Source organism: Pinus tabuliformis, chromosome X (genome assembly GCF_031772625.1).
Source record: "Pinus tabuliformis cultivar Carrire ecotype Pingquan chromosome X, CPIR1, whole genome shotgun sequence".
NCBI classification, from domain to species: Eukaryota; Viridiplantae; Streptophyta; class Pinopsida; order Pinales; family Pinaceae; genus Pinus; species Pinus tabuliformis.
Window position 1 is genome coordinate 1,739,803,729 of NC_142308.1, and position 12,756 is coordinate 1,739,816,484.

The 12,756-nt window shown below is 36.8% G+C and overlaps 1 protein-coding gene across 5 annotated transcripts in view; it reads left to right on the top strand.

Moving 5' to 3' along the window:
• The window catches only part of LOC149146751 (uncharacterized), a 374,303-nt gene that overhangs the window by 148,005 nt on the left and 213,542 nt on the right, over positions 1–12,756 (top strand). For all 5 annotated transcript variants that reach the window (XM_089446312.1, XM_089446315.1, XM_089446314.1 and 2 more), the window contains one exon: positions 12,317–12,527. In XM_089446312.1, coding sequence (XP_089302438.1) covers positions 12,317–12,527 — 211 coding nt within the window. The remainder of the gene's footprint in view (positions 1–12,316; positions 12,528–12,756) is intronic.

Here is a 12,756-nt window from a genome sequence, read left to right on the forward strand (position 1 = left end):
AAATTTTAGGGAAATTTAGGGGGGACGTCGGTATATATAATTTTTTTTCCTTTTTAATATATATATATATATAGATATATATATTTCAAATTCATATTCAATAATGAAAGCATAAATACAATGATACATACATAATTGAATTAAATAATGAAATACGTTGATCCATATTCATTATTCATTATCCACCATTCTAGAATCTACATTGATTTAAAAATTAAATTCATCATTCATCATTCTAGATTCTAAATTGATTTAAAATTAAAATTCATCATTCATCATTATAGAATCTAATTAGTACTAAGCTAAGCAAAATAGACTATAATAGATACTGAAATCTGAACACTGGAATAGTAAATTGATATAACTAAAATTCAAAAACAGTGGAGTGATGAATCTAAATGTCACTCTAAAGTACACATAGGGCTTGGTGCTCTTGATTAGATACTAATTCCATGCCCTTGTACATGACAAAATGCAATGGAAACATTGCAATCCATCAAATCCTGAATTCTTGAAAAACTGTTAACTCTGCTGGATTTTGAGTGAGATCTAAAATTCTACTTTCTTCATATGAAATCCAATGAGGTCGGAACCAGTCTCAAACATCCCGAGTCACTTTTACTTTAAGAATTTAACATTATCATGAATTGGATAGCATTAGGAGGGAAATATGGTCAAATACTAAGTTCCCCCTGTCATAAATCATTGTTTACAAGCAAATTTAAGGGGGGACGCATAGACCATTTTTATGGGGGATGCCCAGGCGTCCCCCTTTTGGGGAGTCACGTCCCCCACACGGGGGAAACGTCCCTCCCTGCGTCTCCCCACGTCTCCCCAAAAGGGGGATGTGAGGAAACGTTTCCCCAGACGTCCCCCCATCCCGGGATCGCGAGGTGCGAGGGGAACACGCACCCGACCCTGGGGGACGCGTCCTCGTGGAACATTGTAGATACCAGAGTGAAGACATGTAATAACAATTATACATATTTACTTCATTATCTGCAATGATATTAGTTATAATCCATCTTTGATCACTGCAAAATAAGTTAATTTAGAAAGCTAGCATTCCATCTTTTGCAAAAGTCATGATTCTTACCTACAACTACTATTGGTAATTTGGTAGTAAACTTTAATATCATACTTTGCAAAACCCATAAGATTATGACCATTCTAATATAATGTGAGAGAGTCAAAATCCCCCTATCCTCAACATTTAATTTCTATCAATTATTCGTTTATAATCTTCTATGCATTATACTTCTTTCCAAGACAACACTTTCTCGCACATGCATAAACATAAATAAAACTACTTTTTACTTTTGCATGCATTAACAAGTACCAAAACCACAACTATTAAACACATGCAACACCTTAATTACTATCTGCAAAATTACTATCATATCTTGGGTTCCTTGAAATCTTGGAAGAATTGTAGTAGTAAAATTTCAGAAACTAAATTTCAGCAGTAAATTTCAACAATAAAATTTCAGTAGTAAATTTTAGCTATAAAATTCAGCAATATAAGAGGAGATATTTTAGCAGAAAATGAGCAGCAAGTAGAAGGAACAACAAGAGATATTTCAACAAAAAAAGAGTTGCAAATGGAGCAGACAACAAGAGATATTTCAGTAAAAAAAAAGCTTCCAATGGAGCAGATAGCAAGAGATATTTCAACAGAAAGAGAGTTGTAAATGGAGCGGACAACAATAAATATTCTAACGGAAAGAAAACTAAAAATGGAGTTTGTTTTCTTGAGTTTGTCTTCACTAAAGATCTAATACAATGTTGAAATTTTGATGTTCTATGTTGTTACAATCACTTAAACCCAAAACTTCTTTATGCTGTAAAATAGGTTAAGTAATTGTAGATAGAACATAAACCATATAAACCATATGCACGATGAAGGACAAACAAGAACTCAATGAGACACAAAGAAGTTAGGTCAATGACTAGGGCAAAACCCACAAGGGGAAAACACAACCAGATTCTTCTTCTATTAGAAATCAATTGTTCAACAAAGATACAAAGTATAATGAAAGAATGAAGAAGTTTACCCAAATTTGTAGAATATCTCTGATATCAGTAGTTGATGCAAACACTGAATCACTTTGGCTCTCCAAGATCTCTTCTTACTCTCCAAGTCTCTCTCTCTCACAATTTCCTTCAAGTTGTTAAAATTTGGGTACCGGAGGACAAGTGGTTCCCTAAGGCTTTGATTTTTGGCCTAGGGAAAAGTGTTCAAATTTATTTTTTACTTTTCTCCTAAAGTGACTTTATAAGTGGTAAAGTCAATTTAATTTAAAAGTGACTTTATAAGTGGTAAAGCTACATTCTAATTTAAAGGTGACTTTATTAAAGTGAATGAAGAATTAGAAAGTGAAAAAGTGACTATGGAAATAAAAGACTAAGTGGGTTTTTATTTAAGTGGATGAGTTAAAAAATAGAAAGTGAGAATTAATGCACATGTTAGGATATTCCGACACATAGGATATAGTTAAGTTCAACTTGGTCTAGTATAGAGTTAGGTATAGAGTTAGGTAAAGTGTGTTTCTTTACCGTTGTACATTTTGTAACTTACAATCCGACGGTCATGATATGTAGTGATCCGACGGTTCACTCTCTCCTTGGTATTACCGACACTTGATCCGTGGCTTGACACCCGATTGGTCCATGAGTTCTATTTAAAGCGCATGGAGGGTCATTGTTCGGGTAATCCGTCTATGAGAGAAAGCTTATGTAAATTTTCATTCTTTGATTAATAAATTGCCTGAAGTGGCCACGTTGGCTCAGGCCGTGGACTGTTTCCCTCTTTGAGGGTTTTAACCACGTCAAAAATACTGGTGTATTGATTTGTGATCTGGTTGTGAGCGGTGTCCTGTTGGTGTTCTTTCTGAGGAACGTACCCTGTAAATTCCTACATGGTATCAGAGCTATTTGAGGGCCACGTCCGTTGGTGATCCAAATCTGAAGCCGGTAGAACTGCATGCGGCTGTCGTTTCCTAGATCTACTGTTTCTGACTGCTTTCGGGCCGAGAGGACTGCTCTGTTGTGTTCGGAGCATCTGTTCCAGTGAGGAACCCCTTTCGTTTCACGCGAAAAGGTTTCCGGTAGCCCTATCTGCGTCATTTTTAAGATCTGGAGGTATACAGTGTTTATCTGCAGTTTACTGTTATTTTTTCTCTGGTTATTTCGGTTTCTGTTTATTTAGTTTTTTTTTATTACCGGATCTATACCTTTCATTTCTGCGTATGCTCTTTGCCTTGCGACTCTGTGCGATCTGGGAAATCAGAAACAGAAAGGAAGTTTTTTTTCTCATGCGTATGTTCTTTTCCCTGCACTTTAGTGTGATCTTGGAAAATCAGAAACATTGAGAAAAATATTTAGTTTCCGGCTAAAGCTAACTTTGAGCCGTAAGGTTCGTTTTTCTTTGCATATTCGTGTTGGGTTTTGTATTTTTGTTTTGTAGGAAAAAAGAGCTTTCTCAAGGCAAGCACGCAACCCAAGGCCCCCCCCCTCTCTCTCTCTCTCAAATTTTTTGTATAGCTTAATTGGTTCAAAGCTATTTTAAGAGAGTAGAGGTCTTGAGTTCAAATCTCCATTTTGTGGGGGCGTTTTTTTTCATTCCCGCACATTCGCGCACTTTGCCGGCAACTTCAACAAATTTTTTTCAAAAAGACATAACTTCTTCATCCGGAAGCCTTTTTCAGAGCCGTTTTTTTTAAAACAGCCTAATTTTTCGAGATCTATCCATTGGAACACTTACTTTCAGCATCTTCAGCTTCAGTTTTTTTTTTTTTAAATGGAAAGTCCATGCCAAGTCATTCTTGACAGCACTAACTACTTCCAATGGATAGCCTACATGGAAGATTTACTTAGAAGTAAAGGTCTCTACAGAATAGCCACAGGCCAAGAGAAGAAACCAAAAGATGAAGACAAGGCTGCAAAATGGAAAAATAGACAAGATCAAGCACGTGGTTTGATAGGGATGTCTATTTCTCCTGATCTTAGATTCCATATTGCAGAACTTGAGACTCCTCATGAAGCATTGGAACAAATCACTAAAGTTTTTGGGATTAAAAATGAAATTAGAGCCCATCAACTTGAAAATGAGTTGCTTACATTGGATCCTAATAATTTTTCTTGCATTGAAGATTTCTTGTCCAAATTCAAGACCCTTAGATATCTCTTGGAAGGTGTTAAGGTTAAGAAAGAAGATAGTAACCTTATTTATTCCATCCTTACTAAGTTGGGACCAGCCTACTCTGTATTTGTTTCCACCTTCCATTCTACAAGGGAAGCTTTCATTTGTCAAGGAAAAGACTACAAGACCCCTTCCTTTGACTCTTTTTGTGATTTTTTAATAAGAGAACAAGAAAAACTCTTACACCTTGGTCTTTTTAATCTTGGAAACTCTTCCAAGAAAGCGTTAGCCGCCCAGCAGCAACCAAATTCAAAGAATCCTAAGAAGCCATATCTTAAAAAGAATGGTCCTAAACCAAACAAGGGTCCTAAGCAAACTCAGCCTCAAAATGAAAGATCATTTCAGCAAAATGATAGGACCAATAAAAACAAATGGAAGAAGACTGATAGACATTGTAACTTTTGTAATCGAGATGGCCACTTAGAATCTAAATGCTTTAAGAAGATGGAAGCCTTGGAAGCCGCAATGAAGAAACATAACATCCATCCAGCATCAACGCAGCAAACACATTGAACTACACATGCACTTCATCAGAAAGCTCATTCATGACCATGTTCTTGAAGTGCAATATTGTTCAACAGATGATCAGGTTGCAGACATCTTCACAAAGGCTCTCATAGAGGCGAAGTTCACTAAACTTCGATATATGCTTGGAGTTCAGGAAGTTGTCACTAAGGGGGGATAGGCTCTAGTGCCTCCTTCCTTCTCCTATTGTGTCATATTTGTAAATCCTTCAATCCTATCCCAAGTTGTTCTTAAGGGGGGATGTTAGGATATTCCGACACATAGGATATAGTTAAGTTCAACTTGGTCTAGTATAGAGTTAGGTAAAGTGTGTTTCTTTACCGTTGTACATTTTGTAACTTACAATCCGACGGTCACGATATGTAGTGATCCGACGGTTCACTCTCTCCTTGGTATTACCGACACTTGATCCGTGGCTTGACACCCGATTGGTTCATGAGTTCTATTTAAAGCGCATGGAGGGTCATTGTTCGGGTAATCCGTCTATGAGAGAAAGCTTATGTAAATTTTCATTCTTTGATTAATAAATTGCCTGAAGTGGCCACGTTGGCTCAGGCCGTGGACTGTTTCCCTCTTTGAGGGTTTTAACCACGTCAAAAATACTGGTGTATTGATCTATGATCTGGTTGTGAGCGGTGTCCTTTTGGTGTTCTTTCTGAGGAACTTACCCTGTAAATTCCTACAGCACATTTATTCTCATGCTTAGATCTAAATGAATCTCAACTATTAGATCTTAGGGTACCCAAAAGGTCATTTAGAGAATAAAAGGAGAAGAGAAGAGGAAAAGATCAATTCATTCTTTCATGAGCATTTGAGAGAAAGAGAAGAGAGAGCAAGGAGAAAATTTTCGAGTAGTGAAGAAGTGAAGGAGAGCAACAAGAAGACATTTCAACAAATCTGGGCAACAACATTTATTGGCATGCATCCCAAGGAAAAACCGTACAGCAGGAGAAAGGCACAGAAATCGAGGAAGAGGGACAAGAAGTTCTGGGCACATTTTTTGAGGCTGGCCGTACAACATTTAATGTTGTTTTATTGCTGTAAAAATTTATGTTTTCGCTGTTTGTTGATTGGCACGATTTTCGAGGTGGAGTTCAAGCACGGAAATTGAGATAAGTTGTAATTTGTGGTTGCTAGAATTTTTACTGTGTATTTCAGTTTCTCTGTAAAAGCATTTTCAGAAACAAAAAAGAGCTCTCAAACTGGTTTTCCCCAAGAGTTGTAGGGGGTTTTTCTAGGGTCACATTGACCAAAAATCACTGTGTTATTTTCTATGTAGTTGTCATAATTTTGCTGTGTTTTATTTCTGCAATTTCAGCGGTTGTGAAATCTCTAAAGATTTGTTTTTAGAAAATATTATCATTTCCAAATTTTAGAATTTTTATCATGCTTGGATTTAAAACTAAATGCATGGAGTGATAAGGAAAACTGATAACCGGAGTGGGGGTTGAAATTTCTTTACAAGTCTCTCCAACTATCTCTCAAGTTCGAATTCACAATGCACAAGTAAGTGAGGTGAGATGATATAAGACACATATATATAGGAGGGGTAATGAATTATTGACATAAATGAAGAGCAATACACATGCCTTGAGGAGGAGTTACATATGCCAAACTAGGATTGTAACTTATGGCATAAAGGAGAAGAGTGTAACTTATGCATTTAGGAGAGAAGTGTAACTTGTGAATCTTTTTATGACGAGTTATTAAAGTGCGTAAGAGAGTGTAAGAGTTACTTTATGTAAAAGTGTTCTCACCTATTATAAAAAGTGAGTCACTTATAATTTCGAAGTTACTTTATCTTTTATTTAAGTTACAATTTAGTGGGTAGTTCATAAAGTACCATTGTAAAAGTGACTTTCACTTATTTATAAAAGTGGGTCACATAAAATAATCTTTTTTTAAAAGTGAGCTAATTAAATTAAATTTGGAAGGGGGGTTAAATATAGCATTATCATTCACTTCTCAACATTCACGTAGTTTGTCGGCATCTTCAACAACTTTTCTTCAAAAAGCCATAACTTCATCCGGAAGCCATTTTTAGAGCCGTTTTTTTGAATCAACCTAATTTTTCAAGATCTTTCCATTGGAACACTTAGTTTCAACATCTTCAGCTTCGGTTTTTTTTTTTTTTTTTTTTTTAAATAGAAAGTCCATGCCTAGTTATTCTTGATAGCACCAACTACTTCCTATGGTTATCTTACATTGTGCATTTACTTAGAAGTAAAGGTATTTATAGAATAGCCTCAGGCCAAGAATTTAAATCTAAAGATAAGTTAGCCAAATGGAAATATAAGCAAGATCAAACATATGGGTTGATAGGGATGTTTATTTCTCCAGACCTTAGATTCCATATCGCAAAATTTTATACCCCTGATGAAGCAATGAAACAACTCAATAAAATTTTTGGAATTAAAAATGAAATTAGAGTCCATCAACTTGAAAATGAGTTGCTTACGTAGGACCCCAATAATATTTCTTCCATTGAAGAATTTTTGTCCAAGTTCAAGACCTTTAGACTTTTCTTCAAAGGTGTTAAGGTTGAGAAAGAGGATGGTAGCCTTATTTATTCCATTCTTACTAAATTAGGACCAACTTACTCTGTGTTTGTTTCCACCTTCCATTCTACTAGAGAAGCCTTTATTTCTTAAGGACAAGCCTACAAGTCCCTCTCTTTTGATGCCTTTTGTGATTATTTAATAAGAGAACAAGAAAAACTCTTACATCTTGGTCTTCTTAATATTGGAAACTTTTTTAAAAAAGCCTTAGCAGCCTAGCATCAACCAAATTCAAAGAATCCTAAGAAGCAACATCCTAAAAAGAATGGTCCTAAACCAAACAAGGGTCCTAATCAATTTCAGTCTCAAAATGAAAAATCAATTGAACAAAATGACAAGGCAAATAAAAACAAAGGGAGGAAGACTGATAGACATTGCAACTTTTGTAATCGTGATGGCCACTTAGAATCCAAATGCTTTAAGAAGATGGAAGCCTTGGAAGCAGCAACGAAGAAGCATAACGTCCATTTGGAGCACTCTTTAACTTCAACTTCATCTTCAAGAATAACACTTTCGGCATGTGGTTGTCAAGCATCTCGGTCTGGTTATGCACTAAATGTATATTCTTTTTTTTCATTCTCTTGAGTGGCTCATTGATTATGGAGCTTCTTATCACATGGCCAAAAACAAAGACATGTTTTCTTCTTTAAATGATTGTAACACCAAAAATATATATGTTGGTGATGATAGATCTCTTAGTGTTGTAGGGACTAGAACTATTCATCTAGACACTGGTCAATTTAATGATGTATTATGTGTTCCTACCTTATCCTGCAACCTTCTATCTGTATATCAGATAACTCATTCAGGTGAAGGTAAATCATTGAATTTTCACCTCATGATGTTGTAATTAAGGACCTAAGAGATCCTGGATAGATTTTAGATACTGACATTGCTAATGATTCTACATGGTTGTATAAGTTTAACAACTTTGGGTCATCAACTCTTCCTTCGGTTTTTGTTGCTCATAATGATGAAGTGAACAAACTTTGGCATGAGCGATCTGGTCACTTAAACTATTGCTCCCTTCAAAATCTATGTAAAGAAAATATGGTGACAGGTCTTCCTATGGTATCTTACAGAGATGATGTTTGTTTCAGATATGTACTCAGAAAACATCATTGTGATAGTTTTGAAAAACATGCCTCTTGGCACGCCTCAACCCCTTTACAGCTTGTGCATAGTGATTTATGTGGGCCACTTCTAGTTGTTTCATTCTCTGGCTTTAAGTATTTTTAACTTTCATTGATGACTTCTCCAAACAATCTGGACCTCAAATTCTTAAGCTAAGATCTGATAATGGTGGAGAATATGTTAACAACAAATTCATTAACTTTTGCACTGAAAGGAAGATCGCGCCTCAAAAGAAATGGCTAATTGTATGCTTCAATTTAAAGGGCTTCTTCTTAAATTTTGGGCAGAAGCAATTAACTGTGCAAATTACATAGTAAATCGTACTCCTAGTAAGGTTTTAAAGAATGTCACTCCAAAAGAAGCATGGAGTGCAATTAAACCAGATGTAAGTCACTTTCGTATTTTTGGAAGTGAAGCATGGGCCCATATTCTAGATGAGAAACATAAAGCCTTAGAACCTAAGAGTGAAAAATGTATTTTTGTTGGATATTCTAAAGATGTCAAAGGATATATACTTCTTCAACCTAAATCCAAAAATGTTATCATTAGAAGAGATGTAAAGTTCGCTGAAAATATATCGACCTATGAGCCTAGTTCAGCGGATGTGCCACCTCTCTCTATCCCTTCTACTTCTGAAAATATTTCTTTTTCAAATGATGACAATGAGGATGACAATCCTGCCCCACCTTCTCGTGATCCTCCTTCAACTCCTCAGCTTCCAAAATGGGTTCGTGCTACTCGGGATGTAGCAGGTTCTCTTGCAGGTGATCCTACAGATCAGCGTCGTGCACGTTCTTAGTGCGATAAAGCCTCTTCTTTATTGGCTCAAGCTTCAACGAATTATGATTCTGACACCTTTGCAGAAGCTTTAGGCCATCCAAATCGGGACGCAACTATGAATGAAGAATATCGTTCACTATTGGCAAATGATACATGTGACCTTGTTCCTCTTCCAAAGGGATGAAAACTTGTTAGATGCAAATGGGTTTACAGAACCAAGTTTGGACCAGTTGGTAAAGTTGATAAACATAAAGCTCATCTTGTTGCTAAGGGTTTCTCAAAAGTTGAAGGCATTGACTATATTGAAACCTTGTCCCCTATTGTCAAAATGAACTCTATCTGCCTTGTTCTTTCCCTTGCTGCCTAAGTTGCACGAAACGGGGAAACGCGGAAGCGAAACGAAACGGGGAAGCGAAACGAAACGCGACCTCCCCAAATTTTGGAAACGGGGAAACGCGAATATATATAATAATATATATATATATATAGAGACAAGTCACAGCTTAGAAACCCTAAAACAGCTTCTAGAACAGCTTAGAAACCCTAAAAAAATTTCTAGAACAGCTTAGAAACCCTAGAAACAGCTTCTAGAACAGCTTAGAAACCCTAAAAAAATTTAAAAACTAATGAGAATAAAAATTTTTTTTAAAAAACAAGTCATTCTTTTGGGAAACGGGGCCCGTACGGCCTGGAAACGCGTTTCCGGCCGTACGGGCACGTTTCCATTTCGGGAAACGTGCCTGTACGGCCGGAAACGCGTTTCCAGGCCGTACGGTACGCGGAAACGCGTTTCCGTTTCGTTTCCGGCCGGAAACGGACCCCTAGGGCACGTTTCCTGCAACTTAGCTTGCTGCCTCTTTTAAATGGGAAGTCCATCAGATGGATGTTAAATCCGCCTTCTTGCATGAAGAAATCTATATGGAACAACCTCTTGGCTTTATACAAAAAGACTCTAGCCTTGTATGTTGACTTAAGAAATCCCTTTATGGTCTCAAGCATGCCCCTCGGGCTTGGTATGCCAAAATGGATAGCTTTATTTTAGATAATGGCTTTTCTAGGTGTCATTCTGACAATACTATCTACACCAAGAAAGTGGGTAAGTCTCTTATCATTCTTGTTCTTTATGTTGATGATCTTATCCTTACTGGTAGTGATCCCTACCTTATAAACCATGTGAAGTCTAGCCTTAAAAAGCAGTTTGAAATGATAGGACACTTGCATTATTTTCTTGGTCTTCAAGTCTTGCAATCCAAAAAAGGTATTTCCCTTTCCCAGTCCAAGTATGCCTGTGATCTTCTACGCCACTTTCACATGGAATACTGGAAGCTAGCCCCTTCTCTCTTTCAATCTGGAGCCAAACTTTTAGTCACTTGTACTTCCCCTAAAGTTGATGCTACCTTATACTGTCAGCTTGTTGGAAAACTTTTGTATCTGACCCATACCCGTCTTGACCTTTCCTTTGCTGTTGGCCTTATTGCTCGGTCTATGCAAAACCCACATGAAAGTCATTGGAAAACATCTAAAAGAATACTTCGTTATGTTCGAGGTACAATTCAGTTTGGGATTCATTACAGTGTAGAAGCATCTCCTCTATTGGTTGGTTTCACTGATTCCGATTGCGCTGATGACCCTGATGATTGGAAGTCTACTGCAGGTTATGTCTTCACTCTTGGTTCTGGACCTATTACATGGGTTTGCAAAAAACAAAGTGCCATTTCTCTTTCTTCAGCAGAAGTATCATAGCGCCGAAGAAGCTAGTAAGGAAGCCTTGTGGCTTTGTCAGATCCTGTCAGAGTTTGGTTTTCAGCAGCAACATCCGACTACACTTTGGTGTGATAATCGAAGTGCCATTCAACTATGCAAAGATCTAGTCCAACATCAGTGCAACAAACACATTGAACTACACATGCACTTCATCAGAAAGCTCATTCATGAGCATGTTCTTGAAGTGCAATATTGTTCAACCGATGATCAAGTTGCAGACATCTTTACAAAGGCTCTCACAGAGGCGAAGTTTACTAGAAGGCTCATTCATGAACATGTTCTTGAAGTGCAATATTGTTCAACTGATGATCAAGTTGCAGACATCTTTACAAAGGCTCTCACAGAGGCGAAGTTTACTAAACTTCGATTTATGGTTGGAGTTCAGGAAGTTGTCACTAAGGGGGGATAGGCTCTAATGCTTCCTTCCTTCTCTTGTTGTTTCATCTTTGTACATCCTTCCATCCTATCTCAAGTTGTTCTTAAGGGGGGATGTTAGGATATTCCGACACATAGGAAATAGGTAACTATATCTTGGTCTAGTGTATAGTTAAGTAAAGTGTGTTTTTTTACTATATACTTTTTGTAACTTACAATCCGACAGTCACGATATGTTCTAGACATGAAGTGATCTGATGGTTCATTCTCTCCTTGGTATTGCCGGCACTTGATTCGTGGCTTAACACCCGATTGGTCCATGATCTCTATTTAAAGAGCATGGAGGGTCATTTGTAAGGTGACCGTTCATGAGAGAAGCTTATGTAAATTTTATTTCTTTTACATTAATAAATTCCCTGAAGTGGCCACGTTGGCTTAGGCCGTGGATTGTTTCCCTCTTTTAGGGTTTTAACCCCGTCAAAAACACTGGTGTACCGATCTGTGATTTGTTTGTGAGCGGTGTCCTTTAGTGTTTATCTAAAGAACTTACCCTGTAAATTCCTACTGTAATTATGCTACATGGAAAATGAAATTTAGTAAACTTAGAACATTGAAACAGCTGGATAAATCTGCGCCAACCATAAATTGATTAAGTAATTATGGTAACTGGAAAATGAAAAGGAGTAAACTTAGAACACTGAAACATCTGCATAAATCTCTTATAATTGGAATAGAACAATTATTTAACCAATCATTTCTTATTTATGTCCAATTTTAGAATATTAATGGTTTATTGACTTTGTTTTCCATGTTATAGAAGTTATGTTTGGTGAAATTTTCATGTTTTTCTTTTTTTTTCGCCATGATTTCTGTTTAAGACCCTTGTATGGTCATTTGGGGTGGACCTACATTTACCAGTGCACAGTTTAAGGCTAGGGCTTTTGCAGGCTAAATTTTTATTGTTATTTTTGTTTTCCAGGGTTGTGCTTGCTCCTCAAGTTCAAGTTATAAATGGTCAGATCGTTATCAATGAAGAGAGCCTTGTTGTCTCCCATCGAGAGTTGAATGTGAATGATATTCAGACATATCGCAGAGTTGAAGAAACTAGTTCTAAACTGAACTATCATACCTATATGAATCGGACACCTGTGGAAAGATGGTCCAAGTCAGACACAGAACTATTCTACAAGGTAGAAGAGAAATGACCAGATCCCGACATGGTAAAACTTTCTTTAGTCATTAAGTATTAGTTTGTTTCATTAGCTGTTTATATAGAAGCTGAATGTACAGACACTTTAAAAGGTGCCAGTGGCCACTTGTGATTATTTTCTCTCATTAGTTTTTATATGCTTTATAGAGGAAATATATGAGACATTCAAAGAGAGTTTAACGACTAAAAAGTTATTCATCGACTCCTGT